Below are 24,770 nucleotides of genomic sequence, written 5' to 3'. Positions count from 1 at the left end.
AGACTGGCAGAGATACTCTCAGGCAGGCCCTGGTTCTGCCTCTGTGTGAAGGGGAGAAAGGTAACTGGGCTCCATCTTGCCCACCATCTTGCCCCTGGGAGTCCCTTTTGGGGACGATATTGTGGGGAGCATCTGCCTCCCATTGATTCCCCTCCTTTCGCCCCTGGCCTGCCCTTTAGGACAGGTCAGACCCCTGTTCTCCTTACCCTGATCTTGATCTCTGGATTCAGCAGGTAGATATCTCGCTCGCTCATAAGAAAAGACTGGGATTGTAGGTGTTGGAGGAGAACCCGCACCTTGATAAGGTTGCTCTCGTTCAGATGGTCCCTATAATTTGAGTAGCTGATCCTCAGTGGTATTTTCTTCTCTGGAAGAAAAATAAGGAAAGGTTTATCTTTGACTTTTGGCCAAGTTTTCCATTAACTTGGATGGTAAGAATGGCTTGTTTTCAATTGCTTTCTTCCAGGGGTCCCTCCCTAGGAGAGTGGTGGGCAGGCCATAGGGGAGGACTAAGGATTCCTCTCTGATGCCTTTTCCAGCTCTGGCTCCTTCCCTGCTCTGAGCTTCAGTTTCCCCATATGTAAAATGGGGATGGTAACCCTTGCACTACCCATCTCCAGAGGCTTGTTATGAGGATCAAATTTGATAATGACCTATGGACATTTATAGTTAGAAAAGCTGTATTGGTTAAGGCACTGAGCATGGAGTCAGGAAGACTCAGGTTCAAATCCTACCTCAAACATTTTCTAGCTGGATAGCTCTGGCAAGTCACTTAGTTGCCCTGGGTCTTGTTCTCTCATGTATAAATGAGAGGGTTGGTCTTGATGACCTCTAAGGACCCTTTCAGCTCTTTATCTAAGGTTATAGAAACTTGTCTAAGACCATTGTGAGAGCATGCATCAAGATCATGATTGAAACTGGATTCCTCTGACTCCAAATCTAATGCCTTCCATTATACCAAGCTATCACCCTTGTTGGAGAAGGATGTTGTTAAAAAGGCATTTATCTAGTGTCTCCTACGTGCCAGGCATTGAGCTAAGTGCCTTTTAGAAATCTTATCTCATTTTATCCTCACAACAGCCCTTAGAGGTAGATGCTATTATTATTATTCCCCTTATATGGTTGAAGAAACTGAGGCAGACAGGAGTTAAATGACTTGCCTAAAATCATACAGCTAGTAAGGATCTGAGGCAGAATTTGAACTCAGGTCCACCTGATTCCAGGCTCAGTGCTCTATCTACTGCATTGCCACCTTCCTCTAAAGCAATATAAGCAACAGCAATTGGGCAGGAATCTGGTGATTTTCTTGGCATTAGGGATTTCCCCCAAGAGAAGTCTCTGTTATACATATTGCAGTTTTAGATAGTTACTTGTGGGGTCCTGAGATACTGAGTGACTTGTCGAGAGTCATAGAGACAGTGTGTGTTCGAGACAGGACTTGAACCTCTGAAGCCAGCTTCCTACTTAGTACCGCTTCTCTGGTTATTATTACTGTTACTACTATTACTACCACTACCACTAGTGAAGTAGCATATTGGATGAGGGTACTGGTCATGGAGTCAGGAACACCCAAGTTCAAATCCTCTCTTAGACACTTATTAGATGGGACAATAACAACACCTGTCTCCTAGGATGGTTGTAGAGTTCCAGTAAGATAACATACATAGATCACTTTCCAAACCTTATAGCACTCTATAAACCCTGGTTATTATTTATTAAATGGAAAGAATGGATATATATATATATATATATCCCTCTCCGCCTACCCTTTACCTGTATTTTCCTCTACAATAGAATATAAACTGTCAGGGGTACATTCACAAGGGCCTGAGAACACTCACAAAAGGATATCCCTTGAAACATGTCCTGTGTGATAATACACATATAACCCATATTGAATTTCTTGCCAGCTCTGGGAGGGAGGAAGGAAGAAGGGAGAGAGACAATTTGGATCATTTAACTTTGGAAAACTTATATGAAAACTTGTTATTAAAATAAAAAATAATTTAAAAAATGATATCTCTTGAACAGGCTTAATGAAGAGCAGAAATAAAATTGGGTAAAGAAAAGGAGATTCTGGGAACCGAATGGAAATTAAATGGCTGAGGGAAGAAGAATGGGTTTGGAGGAAACTTTGGCTTGCTAATTTAATTCTATATTGGGCAATTTCAGAGAGAGGTCTCCCCGCTCCCCCCCCCCACTGGCAGTGATGGTGAGCCTTTTAGAGACAGAGCACTGGCCCTTGCTCCCACCCCATCCTCCAGACTCCTTGCCATGACCCTCCCCTTGCCCCACACAAGGGAGGTTGGAAGTGCTCCCATTGGGCTGCTGGACAGAAGGGCTGGTAAAGTGAGGAATGTCCTCAGTGAGTGTAAAGAGGGGGAAGGGAGTGGCCTGAGTACTCTGCTCCCCTCCAGCTCTGCCACCTATGAACTACCCACCTTACCTCCTGTGCGCTTCCATTGGCTGCTGGGCAGAGGGGCAGGGCATGTGAAAAAATGTCTTCAGGCACTGTGGAGAGGGGAAGGGGAGTAGCTCTGCCCAAGTCCCTCTGCCTTTCTAGTAAAGAACACTGCAGGATAGGGAGCAAGTGCCCACAGAGGCATGCCATCTTTGGCACATAGGTTTGCCATCACTTGCCCAGTAGCCTCCCCTTTGGAACCATATAAGCCTGCCTAAGCTTATTGATGGGAAATCTGGATGGACTTAGACACAAGGGAGCTGACCAGAGACTTTCCTTTCCCTCTAATCCATGTTCCACATGACTGCCAGAGTCATATTCCTATAGTCCAGGCCTAACCACGTCACTCTCCATTACCTCGAGCAACAGTCATGCTCTCTGTAGCCATTTAAAAGCCCTTCAAGCCCGGAGTTAGCAGGTCAAATCGGTGCTGTGGAATGAAGATTCTGGTGGATACAGCCTAATTGTGTTAGACATAGACTAAAGAGAAGGTCTGGGTTTGGATCTGGGCTTTGCTCCTTACTTCCTAGGAGACCTTGAAGATATCATTTACCCTCTTGGACCCCAACTTTCATCATCTATAAAATGAGAGAGATGGAGTTGATAATCCTGAAAGTTTCTTTACAATTTTAATCCTCTGATCCTGTGACCCTGCTTCCCCATATCCAGTGCTGAGTGCCATGATTCTTAATGAAGCTGTGCTAAATGACAGCTTACCAGACAAGGGTTCCAAGGTTACAGCATGCATTTCTTTCTTGGCACACTCAGGCCCAAGTATGCCATTGTAGCTCATCGTCCGGGCCAGCATCAGTAGGTGGCAGGTTTGCTCCCCCGATAAGTCATTTTTGATGACAGCAAAGACATCAAAGTCATTCCCCTTGTTCATGTCTGGGGACACTTTGATCTTAATCTTCAGATTGTCATTTGATGAATTATCATCTCTTTGAACTAGCTTGTTCATGTGATTTGCTCTTTTAAATGCATCCCGTTCCTCCTTGGACCCTAAGATATGAAAGAAAATTCAGTGAACAGCAGCACCGTGTGTGTGTGTGTGTGTGTGTGTGTGTGTGTGTGTGTGTGTGTGTAGCCACCACAATAATAATAACTAACATTTATAGAGGACCTCAAGTGCTTACTTCACCAAGGTCTTGCCATAATTTATCTCCTTTGACCCTCACAAAACCAACATGGGAGGTAGGTGCTATTTTTATCTCCGTTACACAGAAGAAAACAGATTTAGAGTGATAAGTGCCCAGGGTTACATTGCTAGTAAGTATCTGAAGTAGGATTGGAATTTCCCAAGTCCAGCTCCAACACTCTTTCCCCAAATGCCAAACTATCTTCCAAGTGTTATTCTTCTCACAAATGAAAGAAACTGTCTCAAATCATTGTCCCTTTGATCACAGACTTCAGACTCTCAGAAAGATGAGATCTTCAATTATGAACAGTTGAATTTATAGAGTGTTTTATGGTTTGCAAATATTTACAGAGCATTTTAAGGTTTGCAAAGTGCATTATAGACACTGTCTCTTTCCCGCGAAGGTGACATTCAGAGCACTTGAAAAGACTTGCTCATGGTCACTTAATAAGTGACATAGGTAGGGTTCATCTCTGGGCCTCTTTTTCCAAGTCCAACACATTCTCCACTAAGCATTCTATTCATAGAATTCATGGGAGAAGCACTCTTTTTTTTTTTTCTTTTTTTTTTCGTATCAGGAGATCTGGAGTCTACTCCTAATTCTGTCATTAACTTTATTTGGCCAAGTCACCTGTTTTCTCTGGACCTCTATAAAATGAGGAAACATCTTTGATTGTTTTCCTACTGCCTACCAACATGATTGTGCCTCCCCAGTCCAAAAATACCCACCCCCCAAGCCCTTGATTGCTCTATCCCTACTAGCTATTATCCCTATATATCCCTCCTCCTTTTGGTGGCTAAATTCTTTGATAAGGCTGTCAACAATCCATTGATCTCTCTATATCCTCTCCTCTTACTCTTTTAAAGTCTGGCTTCTACCCCCATCATTCAATTGATGTTTAATCAAATGGCTTCTTTTCCCATCTTTGTTCTTGATCTCTCTGCAATTACTCTCTTCTTCTGTATGCTTTCTTCTCTCTATGTTTCCTTGACGCTGCTCTATCCTGGTTTTCTTCCTGCCTGCCTACCTGCTCCTTCTCAGTCTCCTTTGCTGGACCTTTATTGAGGTCATGCTCAGGAGAGCTGAGTCTCTACCAGGGCCCTCTTCTCTTCTCTCTCTAAACTGTTTCACTTGATGGTATTGGCTCCCCTGGATTCAGTTATCATCTCTATGCTGATGTTTCTCAATCTATTTATCTATTTATCTCGTCCTAAGCTCTCTCTTAACTTCCAGACACCATCTCTCTTTCCTAACAGTCCAAACAGAACTCATTCATTAATTCCCCCCCTAGACCTTCACCTTTTTCAAAAGTCCCTACTACTGTTGAGAGCACCATCATCTTCCCAGTCAACTGGACTCAAAACCTAGTTATTATTTCCAATTCCTCACTCTTTTCCACCCTCCATATGTAGTCTTTTGCCAGGTCCTATCAATCTTACTTTCATAACATTTAGAAGGGTCAGCTAGGAAGTACAAAGGATAGAGCACCAGGCCTGGGGTCGAGAGGACCTGGGTTCAAATATCACCTCATAGATTTCCTAGCTCTTTGACCCTTGGCAAGTCACTTAACCCCTATTACCTAGCTCTTGTCAACTCTATTCTCTTAGAACTGATACTAAGATAGGTGTAAGAGTTTAAAACAAAACATTGTCTACAATTCTTTCTCTTCTGAAAGGCCAAGTTTGGTCCTTATCACCTCACACCTGCTATTACAGTAGCATGCTGGTTGATCTTTCTGCCTCAAGTTTCTCCCCACTCCAGTGTCTTTGACATAGCTTTCAAGTTAATCTACCTAAAACCTAAGTCTACCATATCACCACTGCTCCCACCCCATCTCTGCCACTTCAGTAAAGTTCAATGATTCCCTATCACCTCCAGGATCAAACATAAAGTCCTGTTTGGCATTCAGAGACCTTCATAACCTGGCCACAGCCTCCCTTTCCAGTATGTATTTCTCATGCCTTATTCCATTCCTCTTCACTCCTTCCCATAAAGTGTGTGATCTAGTGGTACTGGTCTCCTTGCTATTCCTTGAACAAGATATTTTATCTCCCAGCTCTGGTCATTTTGACTAGCTGTTCACCATACCTAAAATTCTCCCCTATTATCTCCTCATTACCTTTCCTGACTTCATCAAATCCCAACTAAAATTCCACCTTTTACAGGAATCTTTTTCTTATCTTGCTTAATGCTAGTGCCTTTTTCCTGATGATTCTCTTGTATTTGTCTTGACTGCTAAGTACAGCTTGGGAAAGGTCCAAAACATTCACTTGGGTACTTTGAAAAACAAACCAAACACCAATAAATTTTTAAAAAGTGCTACCTAGGCTACTAAGGGCAGCCAAGTGGCATAGTGAATAGAGAACCAGACCTAGTCAGGAAAACCTGGGTTCAAATCTGGCCTCAGACACTTATTAACTGTGTGACCCTGAGCAAGTCCCTTAACTCTGTCTCAGTTTCTTCATCTGAGAAATGAGTTAGAGAAGGAAATGGCAAACCATTCCAGTATCTTTACCAAGAAAACCCCAAGTGGGATCATGAAGAGCTGAACATGACTAAAAAGACTCAACAACAACATCCAGGTGACTGAAAAAAAAGCAAGAGATGACCATTTTTGCCTACTGAAGATAAACATTTTCCCACTCAAGGTCTTACCTTCTGGATACTTGTAGTCATGGGTGATGTCTTCCCTCTCATCCTTGCCTACAGCCTTTGTACTGATCATCATGCCTACTGCTGTGGTCTGAGTATGCATCTTTTCAATGGTTCCATTATTTTTCTTAATCCATTTTACCACATCTGCATTGACTTCAGCAAAGACGAAGGGGGCATCATACTTGGTATTCACATCGCCATTCTTGATGGCTTTGACTGAAGCTGGACCACAACAGTATGTTCCTAAAGGATTAGAAAAACCGTGAGTGCTGAAGAAGGGGAGATATCTACAAAGTGGGCCTGGTCTTTCCTAATAGAAACATCTTAGATGTGTGATTTTTCAGAATACCTTTTCCTTACACCTGATCTAACTTGCTCATACCTAAACTTCCCCCATTAGTTTCCTTCTTATAGCTTAAAGCCTTGATCTCTGCTCAAATATAAATTTCTTGGCATTTATCCCAAATTAATTGTTCAATTGGAGATGGGGGAAAATTTTAATAAACAATTTAATTCACTATCATCAGGGGAATCAGCAGGTCTTTTGGAAGTAGCAATGAACTGGTAATTAGGAGAATGGAGTTCCAGATCGAGCTCTGTCATAAACTTATTGCATGCTCCTGGGCAAGTCATTTCTTTTCCCTGGGCTTCAGTTTCCTTATTTGTAAAATTAGCATATTGGACTAAATGATTCCTAAGGTACCTTACATTTCTAACTTGTCTAGTTTTCCATATGGCTTCTTTTCCAACTCATAAAAAGTAGAAACTCCTAGAGTTTGGACCAGACTCTCAAAATAGAATTGTCTGCCTAAATGTAACCAGTGCATGGAGAAATTATCATTCACCCCCATGACCCCAAAGTCCAGAAAAGAGAAGGTGCCTACCCTCAAAGAGCACTGATCTGGGAACACATGGGCCCTTTAGCTCTGACATTCTGTGACTCCATGACTTCAAGCTAATTCCCCTATCATTGTTGCTCCCTGTCACCAGTAACCAGTGAGTGTTTTCCATCTTCTTAGTTCAGAAGAAAATCTCAGGATGAATCCTAGTGGAACCCTTATCAATCCCTCTCCCCACCTGCCAACCCTGACTCACCGTATCATTTCACTTGTGTTCTTTACCCCTGAGGTAAGTGATCACAAGATTTAGAGCTGATAGGAATTTAGAGATCATCTAACTGTCCTTGTACCCAATTCACAAAACTTCTGAGTGGGACGCCTCAGATTAAAATGTAATTTTGAAATGTTTAAAAATAAATAACAAAACAGACAATGTTAGTTTGTGGTTTTTGAAGTCAATATTCTGCCCAAACTGAATTGTTTTTGAGCTTGTGCTCATCCACTGCCATACCCAGAAAACATGTTCCTGACAAGAAAATAAAAGCCCAAGGGAGATGAAATTATTTGCCCAGGGTCAGACAGCTAGTAAGTAAGAGAGCCAGGATTTTGAACCCAGGTCATCTTACCCTAAATCTATTTCTTTTTTAACTACCAAATGCCACTTCTGGCCCTGGATTTTTCTGGCCCTGTTCTAGACCTGCAATGAAACTATCCTCAGCTCAGTATCTTTAGGAGAGGCATTCTCACAGAGGTGATGTGAAAGGCTCCCAGTTGAGCTCCATGAGATGCATCAGATGCATACATTTAGACCCCAATGAGATTGTCTAGTCCATTCTAATTTTACACATGAGGAAGTGGAGGACTAGTACACTTAAAGGGTCTATCCCAGGGCACACAGGTGACAGAGCTAAGAATAGAGTCCAGGTCCTCTGACTCCAAACCCAGTACTTTCCCCAATGCAGCACACTGGGAGTACTTCATCCTGATGAAGCACCAACACAAGGGGTTCTTTAGGGGGAGATTCCAATGCATGAGGGCCCTAATAATCGTGTGCTGGGTCTGACACAGAAACAATGATGGAAATGGGCTATAGGATCATAGTATTTAGAACCACAAAGGATCTGGGGGATTATCTGCTCCAATCTCCTCATTTCACAGATGAAACTGAGGTCCAGAGAGAGGTTAGGTGACTTGCCCAAGATTACACAGCTAGTCACTCTGACTCCAAATCCAATGTTCTTTTCCATTATATCCTGTTGTGTCTTTGAAATGTTTTGTGATTCTTTCAGTGGAAAGGGTCAATGGCCCATCTGATCCACTTACCTTCACTCTTTTCCTGGGGAGTTGGATCAATAACTTGCCAACCATCGCACTCTGGCTTTAGATCAGGACGGGTCATCCAGGATTCAATCCAACAGTGGTAATTCCTTGAAAAGAAAGAGAGAAAGTTGACTAAACCCCAGGGAATGTACTAACATCTGGGGACTTATAGAATCACAGAATCTAAATAAGAAGTAACTGTGGAAGTTATCTATTCCAAACCATTTTGATTGACAAAACCAACCCTGGGCAGGTTGGTATAGATTATCCATAAGTTAGTTCTTTTTCAATCCTTAGTTTTTGTTGTTTAGTCATTTTTCAATCATGTCCTAGTCTTTGTGACCTTATTTGGGTTTTCTTGGCAAAGATACTGGAATGGTTTGTCATTTCCTTTTCTAGCTCATTTTACACATGAGGAAACTGAGGCAAACAGGGCGAAGTGTCTTGCCCAAGGTCACACAGATTTTAAGTGTCTAGATCTAGATTCAAACTCAGGAAAATGAATCTTCCTGATTCCAAGCACAGTGCCCTATCCACTGTGCCACCCAGCTGCCTCAATCATTAATTATCATTTCTCAACTACTTAGGATATATTACCATTGAATTTAAAGCTAAAAAGGGACCCGAAATAATTTATTCTAATACCCTCATTTTATAGAGGAAGAAACTGAGGCTGATAGGGGTTAAGTGACTTGCCCACAGTAACACAGCTAGCAGTAAGAGAACTTAAATTCCAAACCATGTCCTCTGACTCCAAATTCAGTGCTTTCTTCACTGCCTTTCATTTATACTATCTCCTCCTACATGGGAGTTTCTGGTTGACAAACTCATACTTTTCAGGTACTTAAAAGAGTCCCCCCCCTTCTAGTATTTTGTATTTTGAAATGGAAACCTACAGAAGAAAAGATTCAGTCCAAAGGAATAAAATACTAATGATGGAATCACAGGTATGGTTGGGATACCTTCTGGCATTCTCTCAACTTGGAAGCAGTTTCTTACTCAGTTTCCTTATAAGACTGGCTCTGAAAAAGGTCCCAGAGCCCAGAAAAGAGAAGGTGCCTGCCTCCAAAGACCACCAATATCGGAACACAAATGTCCAGCTTTGACATTCTGTGACTCCATGACTTCAAGTGAATTTCCCTATCATTGTTGCCCCTTGTCCCCAGTAACCAGTGAGTGTTTTCCATCTTCTTAGTTCAGAAGAAAATCTCAGAATGAAGCCTAGTGGAACCCTTATCCATCCCTCTCCCCACCTGCCAACACTGACTCACCATATACTTTCACTGATATTCCTCACGGTCATGCCTTTCTCATTTGTGTACAAGTCAATGACCAAGTTAGCATTTGAATCATGGGCTGAGTTGTAATTGGTCACAACTCTGGTTGGTATTCCCAGGCACCGCAACACTGAAGGAAAAGCCAGAAAGAGATTAGTACTTAAGAGTTTGTTCTGTTCATTCATAACATGAGCTTGAGGGGATGCCCATCATTTGGGAAATGACTGAATAAGCTGTGACTTGTGATTGTGATGGAATACTACTGCACTGTAAGAAATGAGTGGGTTAATTTCAAAAAACATGGAAAGACCTACATGAAATTATGAAATGCAAAATGAAGAGAACCAAGAGAACATTGTATACAGCTACAGAAATAAAGTTTGAATGTGTACTTCCAGAGAAAGCATTGATAAACAGAAACATGAGAGACATAGTATAAAGATATATACATATATAGATATATGAGATACCTGGGAATTTTAGTGTAACCAACAAACAATAAATTAATTTTTTTAAAAGTGCTTGGGCAAATTATTTTCCCTTGCTCTCAGTTTAAGTTTCATTATCTGTAATCAAACAACCATTCAACAAGTTTGTGTTTTTTAAACCCTTACCTCAGAAGAGCAACAAGGACTAGGCAATTGGGGTTAAGTGACTTGCCCAGGGTCACGGAACTAGAACCTGCCTGAGGCCAGATTTGAATCCATGCCCTCCTGATTCCAGGTCTGGTACTCTATCCACTGTGCCACCTAGCTGCTCTTCAACAAGTATTTATAAAGTGCCTACTATGTTTCAGACACCGTGCTACTCAATGGAGAAAAATACAATAAATGAAATACTGTAATGAGGAAAAAAGCAAAGTAATTGGGCTGTATGACTTCTAAGCTCTGTCATTCTATGTTCTAGGGTCCTTTCCATCTTTTACAGCCTATGATTTCATATTCTTATTGAATTCTCATTCATATTCTTGTTGGCTCATCTTTCATGTGATACTAGTAAAGGGTAGATCAGGAGCTCTGGGGTGGATTCCAGGACTAGCAGCTTTCACTGGGTTATGAAAGTGTTCGTAAACTAATAAGAAACACAAGCCTGGTTTCAACCTAAAGCTTGAGATTCCAAATCCAAGGTTTTCTCCCTTGCTTTTTGCTTCCATGTTCTGAGTCAATTTTGTTCTTTCATAGACATAAAGGATGATATAGGCAAATTCAGGGAGCATGGAGTCAGATTTATAGAGAAGGGAAGAATTTATGACCAAACAAGAGGGAGAGAACTTTGTGAGATGTAAAATGAATAATTTTGATTATATTACATTTAAAAGGGTTTATGCAAACAAAATTAATGTAACCAAGATTATAAGGGAAACAAGATGGGGAAAATTTTTATAGTAAATTTCTCTGAGAAAGGCCTCATTTCTCAAATACAGAGAGAACTGAGTCAAATTTATAAGAACATGAGCTATTCCCCAATTGACAAATGGTCAAAGGATATGAACAAGCAGTTTTCAAATGAAGAAATCAAAGCTATCAATGATCACATAAAAATTAAATCACTTTTGATTAGAGAATTGCAAATTGAAACAACTCTGAGGTACCACTTATCAGATTCGTCAATACAACAGCAAAGGAAAATGATCAATGTTGGAGGAGATGTGGCAAAATTGGGATACTAATGCATTATTGGTGGAGTTGTGAACTGATCCAACCATTCTGGAGGGCAATTTGGAACTATGTCCAAAGGACTATAAAACTGTGCATACCAGTAATACCATTACTAGGTCTGTATCCTAAAGAGATTTTTAAAAGGGAGGAGGACCTCCCTTTTTAAAAGGGAGGAGGACTATAGATAAAAATATCTGTAGCAGCTCTTTTTGTGATAACAAAGATTTGGAAGTTATGGGGATATTCATTAATTGGGGAATGGCTAAGTAAAGTGTGGTATATGATGGTGATGGAATACTATTGAGCTGTAAGGAATGATGAACAAGATGATTTCAGAAAGAGCTGGAAAAACCTACATGAACAGATACAGAGTGAAATAAACAGAACCAAGAGAGCATTGTACACAGTAACAGCAATGTTGTGGAATGATCAATTGTGGAAGACTGAACTACTCTTGGCATTACAGTGATCCTGGACAATTCTGAGGGACTTATGGCAAAGAATGCTTTCCACCTCCAGAGAAGAACTGTTGGAGTTAGGATGCAGATCAAAGCATGCAATTTTTTACTTGTTTTGGTTTTATATGATTATTCTCTTATAAAAATGAACAATATGGAAATGTGTTTTGTACCATAATATAACCCAGATTGAATTGCTTGCCAGCTCTGGGAAGGGGGAGGGAAGGGAGGAAGGGAGACAATCTGTATCTTTTAATTTCAGAAAATGTATGTTGAAATGTGTGATTACATATAACTGGGAAAATAAAATATTAAAAAAAAAACACTTTTGTCCTTTTGAACTCCCAGGATCAGGGAATATTGCATCTAGTAGACACCTTATCAACATCTGTGGATGGAATTCTTTTTTTCCTTTAAAAAAGCCTTGGGGATGGAGCAGAGAGTCTACTTTCCCAGCACAGTGGGATCAGGTTCAGTAACAGAAGAGATGGGCCGAGTCAGGGAGGAATCAGAGAGCAGATACCTCGGGAGGAGCTGAGGCAAATCCCCTGGAGAAGTCCATACTGGCCCTCAAGGGGAGAAAAGTTTACATTCTCTTTTCCATCCTTTTTCATTCCCTAGAGGGTGGAGGGAGGAGGAAAAAAGGAGGGTGACTCTTACCTAACCTTGGAGCTACGGCTTCTAGTATGTGAAGTCAAAGTTGATAGTTTGAAGAGTCAGCTTCATTCAGAGAACTCTGCTTGGGGACCTTACAGTGTATTCCTAATCATGGGCATCCATCACATCTTTTAAGTACAAGGATTTTAGAGCAGTGTCTCATATTAGCTGTTTCCCTTTGGGAATTCACTGCATCTTACAGTGCCTCAGTTTCCTGCCATGAAAATTGAAGAGCTTTGATTCGATGCTCTCTGAGGCAGCTGCATGGCTCAGTGGATAAATCCTTGAGCCTGCAATCAAGAAGAACCAAGTTCAAATTTGGACTCAAGCATTTCCTACCTATATATGATCCTGGGCAAGTCACTTAACTTCTGTTTCCTCAACTGTAAAATGGGAATAATAGAATCTACCTCCTAGAGTTATTGTCAAAATCAAATGGAATCATATTAGTAAAGCATTCAGTTGAGTGCCTGACACAGAAGAAACTCAATAAATGCCTATTTCTTTCCTTCCTCCTCACTAACATTCAGTGGCTGAACTAGAGAGTATAATCCATCCCCACTAGCAAAAAAACAACTCTAGTAATAATCCTGTGTGTCTCTGCAACTAATATCTACGGTGTGTTTACATGAATCATAGCCTCGTTTCATTCTCATTTTGCTCCTGTGAGGAAGGAAGAATGGGGAAGACTTACTCTAGCTAGCCATTTCACAGAAGGGAACGTGGAAGCCTAGGCAGGAAGGATGTAGCTAAAGTCAAACAAAAAATTAGGAGCACATTTGGAACCCACACCCAGGTGTTCTGATTCTTGGTTCATGGCTCTTTCCCTCACATAGCAGCCCCTGGTAATGATTGTGAGTCAGATTCTAGTTCGTATTTATGAGCACCTGCTTTATGAATGTGCTATGCATGAGCATAACTAGTGCGAGCTGCTACCCTGGAATACAGCCAGTTTCTGATCTTCCCCGGACTAATACCATACATAATGATGAACCCATGAGGATATGAATAGGAAAAACTCACGTTTCCGTAATTATGTGAGTTTCACAAGGTGACTCTTTACAAGAATCTCGTGAAGTAGAGAGTATAAGAATAACCATTCCCATTTTACAGATGAAGAGATTAAATAAGGTAGATAGGTACAGCAACTTGTCACAGCCTAGGAATGTCAGATTTGAAACATGAACCAAGGTAGCCATGGCTCTAGAGCCACTGTATTATATGCAACATAAAAGAGGGAGAAATAATTAAATCCCCCTTGAAAGAAGGTATTGAAATGTAGGGGTGATCAAAGTTCAATAGAAGTGTATTTCCCACAGCAATGATGTCCATTCTGCCTACTGGACACATCCTATGTCCAGACTCTTTTGCTTGATATTCAAAACCCTTCAGTAGCCTAGTCCTTCCCTTCCCTTCCCTTCCCTTCCCTTCCCTTCCCTTCCCTTCCCTTCCCTTCCCTTCCCTTCCCTTCCCTTCCCTTCCCTTCCCTTCCCTTCCCTTCCCTTCCCTTCCCTTCCCTTCCCTTCCCTTCCCTTCCCTTCCCTTCCCTTCCCTTCCCTTCCCTTCCCTTCCCTTCCCTTCCCTTCCCTTCCCTTCCCTTCCCTTCCCTTCCCTTCCCTTCCCTTCCCTTCCCTTCCCTTCCCTTCCCTTCCCTTCCCTTCCCTTCCCTTCCCTTCCCTTCCCTTCCCTTCCCTTCCCTTCCCTTCCCTTCCCTTCCCTTCCCTTCCCTTCCCTTCCCTTCCCTTCCCTTCCCTTCCCTTCCCTTCCCTTCCCTTCCCTTCCCTTCCCTTCCCTTCCCTTCCCTTCCCTTCCCTTCCCTTCCCTTCCCTTCCCTTCCCTTCCCTTCCCTTCCCTTCCCTTCCCTTCCCTTCCCTTCCCTTCCCTTCCCTTCCCTTCCCTTCCCTTCCCTTCCCTTCCCTTCCCTTCCCTTCCCTTCCCTTCCCTTCCCTTCCCTTCCCTTCCCTTCCCTTCCCTTCCCTTCCCTTCCCTTCCCTTCCCTTCCCTTCCCTTCCCTTCCCTTCCCTTCCCTTCCCTTCCCTTCCCTTCCCTTCCCTTCCCTTCCCTTCCCTTCCCTTCCCTTCCCTTCCCTTCCCTTCCCTTCCCTTCCCTTCCCTTCCCTTCCCTTCCCTTCCCTTCCCTTCCCTTCCCTTCCCTTCCCTTCCCTTCCCTTCCCTTCCCTTCCCTTCCCTTCCCTTCCCTTCCCTTCCCTTCCCTTCCCTTCCCTTCCCTTCCCTTCCCTTCCCTTCCCTTCCCTTCCCTTCCCTTCCCTTCCCTTCCCTTCCCTTCCCTTCCCTTCCCTTCCCTTCCCTTCCCTTCCCTTCCCTTCCCTTCCCTTCCCTTCCCTTCCCTTCCCTTCCCTTCCCTTCCCTTCCCTTCCCTTCCCTTCCCTTCCCTTCCCTTCCCTTCCCTTCCCTTCCCTTCCCTTCCCTTCCCTTCCCTTCCCTTCCCTTCCCTTCCCTTCCCTTCCCTTCCCTTCCCTTCCCTTCCCTTCCCTTCCCTTCCCTTCCCTTCCCTTCCCTTCCCTTCCCTTCCCTTCCCTTCCCTTCCCTTCCCTTCCCTTCCCTTCCCTTCCCTTCCCTTCCCTTCCCTTCCCTTCCCTTCCCTTCCCTTCCCTTCCCTTCCCTTCCCTTCCCTTCCCTTCCCTTCCCTTCCCTTCCCTTCCCTTCCCTTCCCTTCCCTTCCCTTCCCTTCCCTTCCCTTCCCTTCCCTTCCCTTCCCTTCCCTTCCCTTCCCTTCCCTTCCCTTCCCTTCCCTTCCCTTCCCTTCCCTTCCCTTCCCTTCCCTTCCCTTCCCTTCCCTTCCCTTCCCTTCCCTTCCCTTCCCTTCCCTTCCCTTCCCTTCCCTTCCCTTCCCTTCCCTTCCCTTCCCTTCCCTTCCCTTCCCTTCCCTTCCCTTCCCTTCCCTTCCCTTCCCTTCCCTTCCCTTCCCTTCCCTTCCCTTCCCTTCCCTTCCCTTCCCTTCCCTTCCCTTTCCTTTCCTTTCCTTTCCTTATCCTAACCTTCCATCTTAGAATCATAGAAACAATACTATGTATTGGTTCCAAGGCAGAAGAGTTATAAGGGCTAGAAAATGGGAGTTAAGTGACTTGCCCAGGGTCACACAGCTAGGAAGTATCTCAGTCCAGATTTGAACCTAGGACCTTCCATTTCTAGGCTTAGCTCTCCACTGAGCCACCCAGCAGCTCCCAAACTTGGTTCTTTTCTAACAACCCACCCTAACTGTATTACTTTCTTTCACACAAAAAATAGGTCTGCCAAACTGACTAATTCATTCTCTCTTGAATACAAATATCATTCTCATACCTTTGACTCCTAGTGGTCCCTATGTCTGGCCTGGACTCTCCCCTTCACTATCTATTGGATTTTCTTCCATTATTTAAAGTCTGATGCAAATGCTACTTGCTACTTCCTCTAGGAAATTGCCCCTTACTCCCTTTCTCCCTCCCCACCACTGAAATGGCCTTCTTCAAAGACCTCACTTAATTAGCAAGTTCATTCTGCCCCTCTAAGACACACATATAAAGTTATACATCATGGTTTCCTGTATTGGTCTATCTTCTGACCACATCATAAGTTCCACAAGGGCAGGAATCATGTTTTATTTAATGATTACATCTCCTCTAGTAGAAGCACAGTGCTCTGCATACAGTAAGTTCTTAATGAATGAGTTTAGTTATCTATAGTCACTTTTTTTATCCTACTAGACTAGAAGTTCTATGAAGACTAGGACTGTGTCATTCAATTTTTTATCTCCCCCATTGCCCAGTATGGTACTCTACATAGAGTAGACACTTAATCCAATTATTTTTGAATCGTATCATTGTTTTCTATTTTATCTGTAGTTAAGGCATTACCTAAAGTCAAGTTAGGCTAGAAGGGATTCTTTAAATTCAGAATTAATGTCCTCCCTACCCTCCTTATGGAGGACCACATCAGGGCTCACCTGTGCAAGCCACAGCAGCAAAAACCCAGCATTGGCCATATTTCACTTGGCAACATCCAGTCTTCTTCCACTTCTTCAGGATGTCTACACTTCCTATCCAGGCCATGGGGTTGATTCCATCTTTGTAGTTGTTATCCCAGCGCCCAAATAAGACTCCTTTGTCATCATTACAGTTGACCTGAAACAACACCAGGTGTTAGTGATCCAGAAAGGAGAACACACAAAGTAGACTGGCCATTTCCCAACCATAATATGAGAATGAATTCCAGAGAGCTTAGAACAGAGCTTAGAAATGGCATGGCACAGAAGATAGAATGTCAGCCTTGGGGTCAGTAGACTTGAGCTAGAATCCTGCCCCAGATATCGACTAGCTGTATCGCTTCTGGAAGAATCAGTTCTCAATGTGTAAAATGGGGAGGATAATCCCACCTGTTTCACAGTAAAAGTTCAGATGAGATAATGTATGTAAAGTATTTTATAAACTTTAAAGCATTCTAAAAAAGTCAGTCAGAAGAGACTTTAGAATATAAAATATCAGAGTTGGAAGGAACCTTAGAGGTCACTGTCTTCTTCATTTTACAGAGTAGGAAACTGAGGCCCACAGAGGAAAGGAGACCTGCCCAAAGATACACCAAATTGTAAGAGTGACCCTCTTGATCTCTTCTGTTTCCGGATCCTCCTACAGTCCTGTGGTAACCAATTATGACAAGGCTCACAATGAAAAAGGAACCTATTGCTTTTTGGCCTTTTGGTTAAGATCAAGTGTAGAAAAAGGAACCTACTAAGTATTATACATTCAAGGAGAGTGAGTTGTGGAGGGACAAAAGGAAAATAATATTAAGAAAAGGGGCTCGCAGTTTGGGAAGGGCAGCTGGGAGATAGGCAATGGCTCCACTTAGTTCCATTTGAAAGTATCGTCTCCCACACTAAAGGGACAGGGAACACTCCTAGGGTCTTTGTCTCATCCATGGCATAATCAAATCCAGAGCTCTATCTGTGATTTGGGTAAGTGCTTGATCAATGAATAACAGATATGCTAGTAGTCTGGAGGATGCCACATGCCGGGACTTAGAGTGGGAAGGGAAGTAGATGAGGGGACTCTGGAAATCTTTGCTCCTCACCATAGCACTGATGACCCGACTAATGTAGATAGGGCTGTTACGCCTGGAGCAGTCACGACCACAATCCCTTATGAATTTGGGGTTCATGTCCAGTAGTTCAATGCAGATGTCTAAAATACCATCTTCAAACTGTAGTCAAGGAGAGAGAAAATGGGAGATCAGTAGGCAGGCATGGCTGGGTCATGTTATGTTGTCTGGGGAGAGGTAAGACCTAGATGGCCTAAATGTCTTACCCATTGTAGTATCTTAGGGAAGAGGGATATTCACTGGTCAACTCTGTCCGCAAAGGGCACTGAATGCCTCTACACCTCATGGCCCTCCATACATTCCAGGCTATTCCATCTACATATAGACACACAGACAGAGACAGAGACACACACACACACAGACACACACACACACAATTCCAGCTTCACAATATTGCTCTTGTTTTTCTCTGTGCTTCCCCCAATCTTTCTTCAATGTTCTTCAAGGCTCATGTGTGCAGAGAAACCTCCCTAGATCACTCAGCTTAATCATCTGAACTCCATAGCTGATTCACGGTACCACTTAGTGCTTAGAATCCAGACTCTCATAGGTAGAGGATAGATGCCTCAGAAGCCCATACTTGAAGCAGTAATCCTCTAAGACTTCCCTGGCAAGCTGTTACCTACCCTTTCCTGGAAAACCTCTGGTGATGGGAACTTGATACCTTCCAATGCAGCATGTTCCATGTTGGAAGAGGCCTAATTGTTTGGAAGTGTTTATCCTGAGCTAAAATCAACTCTTTACACTTTCTCTTAGCTATTCTTTGTTTTCTTGTGTTAGTATAGAAAGGAAAGAGAGAGAAATGGGTTGAAATATAAGTGAGAACAATTCTTTCCCACAGGGGCCTTGAAGTAGTTGCTTTATTCAAATTTGTACTCTATGTCTCTACCAGTTTGGAGTCAATGACCGTATTTTATGCAATTATAACTTTGGATAGTATGAATCCAAATGCACTTCAAAAGATTCATTAGTCCCATTAATCAGGACCTATCTAAACAGGAAAGAGATCTCTCATATTTTTCTTTTTGCAGTCCCTTCCAACTTCCGTGTATATATGTTGTCTCAAGTCTTACCCTGGCTGGTATTGTTCTTTAAATATTTCACAGGCATAAACCTTGTCAGCTCAACAAACATTAAATTCTGCAAAGTGTTCTTGGGTTCTGCCTACTCCGTCTTCCCCACAAGTTCTGGCAGATTATTCTAGGTGAATGGGACCCAACTATTTATGGAATGGCTGAACTCTAACTTGTTGGGTGTGTAGAAAATATATGTAAGGGTAATGGGGACACCAGAGATACTATAATAACACTAAGTGATTTGTGGGTACACATACTGGGGATTATGAGAGACTAGACTTGGACATGAAGATCACAACAGTCAAGCTGCTCCTAACTGACAAAGAGACCGTTGACCAGCTGTCACCCTGGGCCAGAGGCTTTGAGATCCACAGGCAAGGTAACAGGATATAACTGGTTTTAATAATGAACAACTAAAAGGAGGGATAGGGATATCTACTCTAAAACCTTAAACCCTAATGACAAAACCCACAGGGAAAAGGGAAGGACTTATTTCTACACTAACTTAGTGACCTAAACTGACAGGGTCCAAGGAGCTGTAAATGGAGTCTCAGGGTCTTGAGTACAGCTAAGGGCTTTGTGGCTTTGGGATTCTCACTGCAATCCACTGATGATCTCTGGATGCCAAGAGCCAAGGTGGTCTCAGGTACCAAGTAGAGAAGGTGTGCTCAAGACTCTGTCCACCAGATAGATCCCAAACTCCTCCTCTTCCCTTGGCACAGCACTGAAGATCTTGACTCTTTGCTAGATGCCACCACCACACAAGATCCCAGGGAAAATCAGGATGTAGGGTCCTTTACTCTGAGGTCTCCCAGGGCTAACCACAGTTTTAGCTAACCCCTAATGGAGTTCCACTCAGAGCACAAGTCACCTTTTCCTGCTCCTTCATTCCATCTTGGAATTCCCAGCTCCAGCTCCTTCCTGCTAGATGCACCTTAACACTTAATCAATAACTAATCTAATCTTCCTCACAACAGGTTACTTTATTTCTCTGGGCCTCAACTTTCTCATCTATAAAATCTGGAGATATGAGCCAATAAATAACAGCCTATTGGGCTCAGAGCCACTGTGATCTTTACTGAGAGAGATGCACAGCTAAGAGAGAAGACACAAGTTCCTGCCTTCATGGAGGTTATAAACTGGGAGAGTTGGACTATATCATGGAATCAAAGGAGGTAGAAACCTTAGACACTCCTATTCCAACTTTTTCATGTAAGAAATAAAGAAACTAAGACTGAGAAAGGGGAACACAATTTAGCAAGATGGTGATAGATCTGGGACCACAAAACAAATTCCTTATCTTGTGGGCATCTAGGTGACCCTGGGAAGTTTACAGAGTGCAGCCCCTAGCAAGTCACTTAACTCTGCTGGCCTCAGTTTCCTCATCTGTAGAATGAGCTGGAGAAGGAAATGGAAAACCACTGCATTGTCTTTGCCAAAAAAAAAACAAAAATCAAAAAACCCAATAGGGTCACAAAGGGTCAGACATGATTGAACAACAACAAATTTATGGATAGAAATTTCCCTCTCTGGTTAAGGTCAGAGAAAACAGCGGAAGCTTTTAATCTTTTGGGATTTATCAGCTCCAGTTCTCCTCCCCTGGCTACTCTTAGGCCTCAACTTCTTCACGGTGATTTATGGCAATTTTTTATGGCTTAATCTAATGAGCAAAAGCAGAACCAACTTATAAATATTTATAAACCTCCTGCTGCCACCATATGAATATTAATGCCCACAGGCTACCAGGAGGTTCTCTGAACAGTGGCCACTGGTGATTCAAGCTACTCCCCCCTCTTTTTTCCTCCCCAAAATGGAAGCCAATGAAAAGAATGCTTTGGGGCTGTTGTCTCCTCCCCTTGCACTGCAGTCCCTAACCAGCCAATGTGCCTCTTTTGTCGAGAGGGCTGCCATCATTGGCCAGCCTAGACATCTACCTTCCCTGAAAATGGCAAAAGAATTCTAGGAAAGCAGAGCTAGAAGGAATCAAAAGGTTTAGTCCCTTCATTTTACAGTTGGGGAAACTGAGGCTCAGGAAAGGTTCATAGACAGTAAACCACAAGATTTTAGAATTGCGAAGAACCTTGCAGGTGGGATGTCATCTTCATCCAACCTCAACTTTTTTTTTTTTTTTTTAAGAGAGAGAGACTAAGGCCCAGAGAAGATAAAAAGATTTTGCTCAAGGTATCCTAGTTAGTTATAGTGGTAAGGCTAAGAAAAGATTCCAGGGCTCTTGCCAGAATCCCATTGTGCCTTCCGAGCTTCTTAGAAGACTTCGATCTAGAGGCTAAGTTTTCCTAGGCCTTAGGCATCAAAATCCAAACACTGGGGAATGATAGAAGTTCACCCTTTATGGGACTAATAAATGACCTGCTCTCCCCACCACGTGGGGCTGTGAATGACAAAAGCACTTTGGAAACCTTAAAGCTTTTGTGGAAAATGTTATTTCTTTTTTTTTTTTTTTAACCCTTACCTTACATCTTGGAATCAATACTGTATATTGGTTCTAAGGCAGAAGAGTGGTAAGGTTATGGGGTGACACAGCTGGGAAGTGTCTGAGGCCAGATTTGAACCCAGGAATTTTGGTCTCTGGGCCTGATTCTCAATCCATTGAGCCACCCAGCTGCCCCCCCCCCAAGTTGGGATTCTTAAGACATTCTAACAGCAGGAGCACCCAGGAGGAGAAGAAGAAGGGAAGCCCAAAGCAGGCCCTGAGCTGGAGGGCAAGGACCAACATCAGCCCACCCATTCCTGGTCTCCTCCACTGTTTATAGGGACAAGGTCTTGCCCTCTGTGGCTCAGTAATTTCTCCATCATCCCAGGACTTGCTTCATCCTGTCTTTGAGACTCCAGGTGAACCAACATCACCATCCAATCCAATCAGCAAGCATTCTTTTTTTTTTAATATTTTTTATTTTTTAACTCTTCACCTCCTGTCGAATGGATACGGTGTATTGGTTCCAAGGCAGAAGAGTGGTAAGAGCTAGGCAGTGGGAGCTTTGCCCAGGATCACACAGGTAGGAAGTACCTGAGGCCAGGTTCCTGGTATACTAGTATTTTGAACCCAGGTTCTGCCAGCTCCAGGCTTGGCAATCTATCTACTGAATTACCTAGCTTCCCCTGTAGTAAGATCTTGATAAATGTTCTTATAAGTGAATTGTTGCAGGTTCTGGAGATTAATGGCTTTATCTCTGCCAAGTTGGTTGGTTTTTGTTACCAAACTGGGAAAAGTTGTTATGACCTGGGAATTAGGAGACCTGGGTTTCTAGTCCTTGCTCTGCCACTGCTCCACTAACTCTTGGCCTCAGGCCCAGAAGTTTTACTGACGGGGCCCTGGTTTCCAGTAATAATGATCTCTATACTATCCTGGTCCTCCTGTTCTCCCTCTCCCTATGCCAGGACAGTTAAGTGGCTCCAAGTATCAAGTGCAGGGGAAACCCAGAAGGAAGCTGGTTTATCTCTAAGCCTTCTTTTATAGCCTGGCCATTCATGGTTTGTTGTACCTGGCCTGTTTATGGCTCCATTTCCCTCTCTTTCCCCCTGCACTATAGTAACTGGGAAAGCAGAGGAATTTAGGGGTATCAAAACTCAACAAAATTCAGTGGTTTTGATAAAAGGAAAAGGAAGGTGGCAGGGAAGCAAGCTGTTGGTATGTGGAGAGAGAACTGGCTCCAGGTAGGACAGTGAGGAAGAGGGACAAAAGGGGTCAGCTGGGTGGCTCAGTGGATTGAGAGCAATCCTAGGTTCAAATCTGTTCTCAGACACTTCCTAACTGTGTGAACTTAGGCAAGGCACTTAACCCCCATTGCCTAGCCCTTACCACTTTTCTCCCTTGGAACCAATACACAGTATTGATTCTGAGATGGAAGGTAAGGATTAAAAAAATAAATAAAAATTCAGATATGACATTGTTCAGTGGATTGAGATCCAGGCATTGAGAGACAGGAGGTTCTGGGTTCAAATTTGACCTCAGAAACTGCTTAGTTTTGTGACACTAAGCAAGTCATGTAATACCCCATTGCCCAAACCACCCTGCTCTTCTGCCTTGGAACCAATACACAGTATTGATTCTAAGATGGAAGGTAAGAGTTTTTTAAAAAAAAAAGGACAAAAGAGAAAAAAAAAAGACAAATCTTGGGGAGAGTGGCCAAGGATTCTGAGATATCTGCTCATGCTGACAACCTGAGACCTAAGCTCTAGGAGTTTTGCTTTACTGTATTTGCTTACTTAGTTTGATGATATTTGTTGCCCTAATTTATGGACCCAAAAACCTAATAAAAGAATTCCTTTGACCCAACTGTATTGCAGGGGCCTCTCCTGGACTCTTCTCATGGAAGTCTTAGGTTTAGGAAATTCCTGATACCTCCAGAATGAGGGTCAGGTAACCCCAGGAAGAGATTCTTGCAAGCAGAGGGTTATTGCTCTCTGAGAAGGAAAAGGAAGCAGCACTTCAAAAACTGGGGGAGGAATTATTAATAGCTGTGCTATTTCCTGAATACCAGCAGCCTTTGCCTCTGGCCATGGATTGAGCTCTGAAGCTAACTACAGATTGAACTTTGATCCTAAATGCACACTGAGCCCTGAACATGGCCCAAAACAGAGTCTTGCCTCCTCTGCTTCTTCATGAACCCTGCTTTGGTCATAGTTATGTTTTTTTGGCTATAGCATGGGTTGGCGTGGAAGAATACTAAGTAAAAGGGTTGTTGAGATGGCTCAATGGATACTACCCGCTATTGCTAAAAACCAAGCCAAAACTAAAACTCATAGCCGATGTGTCACCCCTAATGGGCCAATAACATTATCATCTTACGAGAATGGCAGAACTGCATGTTGTTGTTATCTTTCTCGCAATCTAACAGTGTCTTTCCTGTCCGCCTGCCAACTCTGCAGGATTCTGGTGTATTTTATCTGCCTGGGAACCACCCAGATCTCCCTGGCAGGATGTTTCAGTTAAGATTATGGAGTTCCACCTCTCATTCCCATCTTTTAGCACCTCTCTGTCTGTCTGTCTCTGTCTGTCTCTGTCTGTCTCTGTCTCTCTGTCTCTGTTTGTCTGTCTCTGTCTGTCTGTTTGCCTGTCTCTCTCTGTCTATCTCTCTGTCTATCTCTCTCTCTCTCTCTCTCTCTCTCTCTCTCTCTCTCTCTCTCTCTCTCTCTCTCTCTCTCTCTCTCTCTCTGTCTCTCTCTCACCTTTTTGTAGAAGTGGTTCATTTGTTTAAATCCCTTGACTGCCCAGATCCCAAAGGTTACTTGAGGCCCAGAGGGGATCAGTAACTCATATAAGGTCACACAGCCTTCACTAAGATACAGCATCATTTCTGCCATCCCTTATGAGCCCCATTCCTTTACTCCTTTTAGCACTAGATGAAGGAGAACATATTTCAGTTTTTGACTGGAGTTAGGAGATCTGATTTTGAGGGCTGGCTCTGCTTTCACTCATGACAAAATGTTGGGAAGCTCCTCCTTTCTCTGGACCTTGTATTCCTCATCTTCAAAACAGAGGTTAAAATTATGAGCTCAGGGCCAAAAGAAAAGGTGAAATTTTAGCTATGAAATGGCAAAAACTATATAGGAACATCCATCCTTAGTTAAGAAGGGAAACAATCCCTGGGGCTACTCTCAGGGGACCTGGGTTTGGTTGATTCACTCTACCACTTCCTCCGTGATTGGCCTGGAACAAACCACTTCTCTTTAAGCCTCCATGTCTTCATCTGTGATGATATGGATACTCTGGCACAGCCTACTTCTTTCTCAGGCGGGTGAAGAAAGCATTTTCCCAGTTGGGAACTACTTATAGAAATGTGAGCTATTATAAAAGGGTGGTCAGTCCCTAATGTTAGAGGAGTGGGGGACTCTGGATGGGCTTTCCAAGTCTTGTTTGATACTTCTAGGAGTAAGGGTCAGTCACAGGCCCGGCCCAAATGACTCTGTCTCTGAAAAAACTTTTTTTTTTAAACTTACCTTCCATTTTAGAATCAATACTATTTATTGGTTCCAAAGCAGAAGAGCAGTAAGGGCTAGGTAATGGGGGTTAAGTGACTTGCCCAGGGTCACACAGCTGGGAAGTGTCTGAGGCCAGATTTGAACCCAGGACCTCCCATCTCTAGGCCTGGCTCTCAATCCACTGAGCCTCCCAGCTGCCC

The 24,770-nt window shown here is 43.1% G+C and overlaps 1 protein-coding gene across 2 annotated transcripts in view; it reads right to left on the bottom strand.

Moving 5' to 3' along the window:
- Positions 1-24,770, bottom strand: part of TGM2 (transglutaminase 2) — a 65,387-nt gene that overhangs the window by 6,288 nt on the left and 34,329 nt on the right. For both annotated transcript variants that reach the window (XM_044664301.1, XM_044664302.1), the window contains 7 exons: positions 17,528-17,656; positions 16,407-16,584; positions 9,686-9,821; positions 8,418-8,521; positions 6,256-6,498; positions 3,179-3,463; positions 207-367 (listed from right to left, as the gene is read on the bottom strand). In XM_044664301.1, coding sequence (XP_044520236.1) covers positions 207-367; positions 3,179-3,463; positions 6,256-6,498; positions 8,418-8,521; positions 9,686-9,821; positions 16,407-16,584; positions 17,528-17,656 — 1,236 coding nt within the window. The remainder of the gene's footprint in view (positions 1-206; positions 368-3,178; positions 3,464-6,255; positions 6,499-8,417; positions 8,522-9,685; positions 9,822-16,406; positions 16,585-17,527; positions 17,657-24,770) is intronic.

The sequence above is a fragment of the Gracilinanus agilis genome, chromosome 2 (assembly GCF_016433145.1).
Source record: "Gracilinanus agilis isolate LMUSP501 chromosome 2, AgileGrace, whole genome shotgun sequence".
In the NCBI taxonomy this organism is placed as follows: domain Eukaryota; kingdom Metazoa; phylum Chordata; class Mammalia; order Didelphimorphia; family Didelphidae; genus Gracilinanus; species Gracilinanus agilis.
The sequence above is the reverse complement of the archived record's forward strand: the minus strand, read 5'-3'. Positions and strand labels throughout refer to the sequence as shown.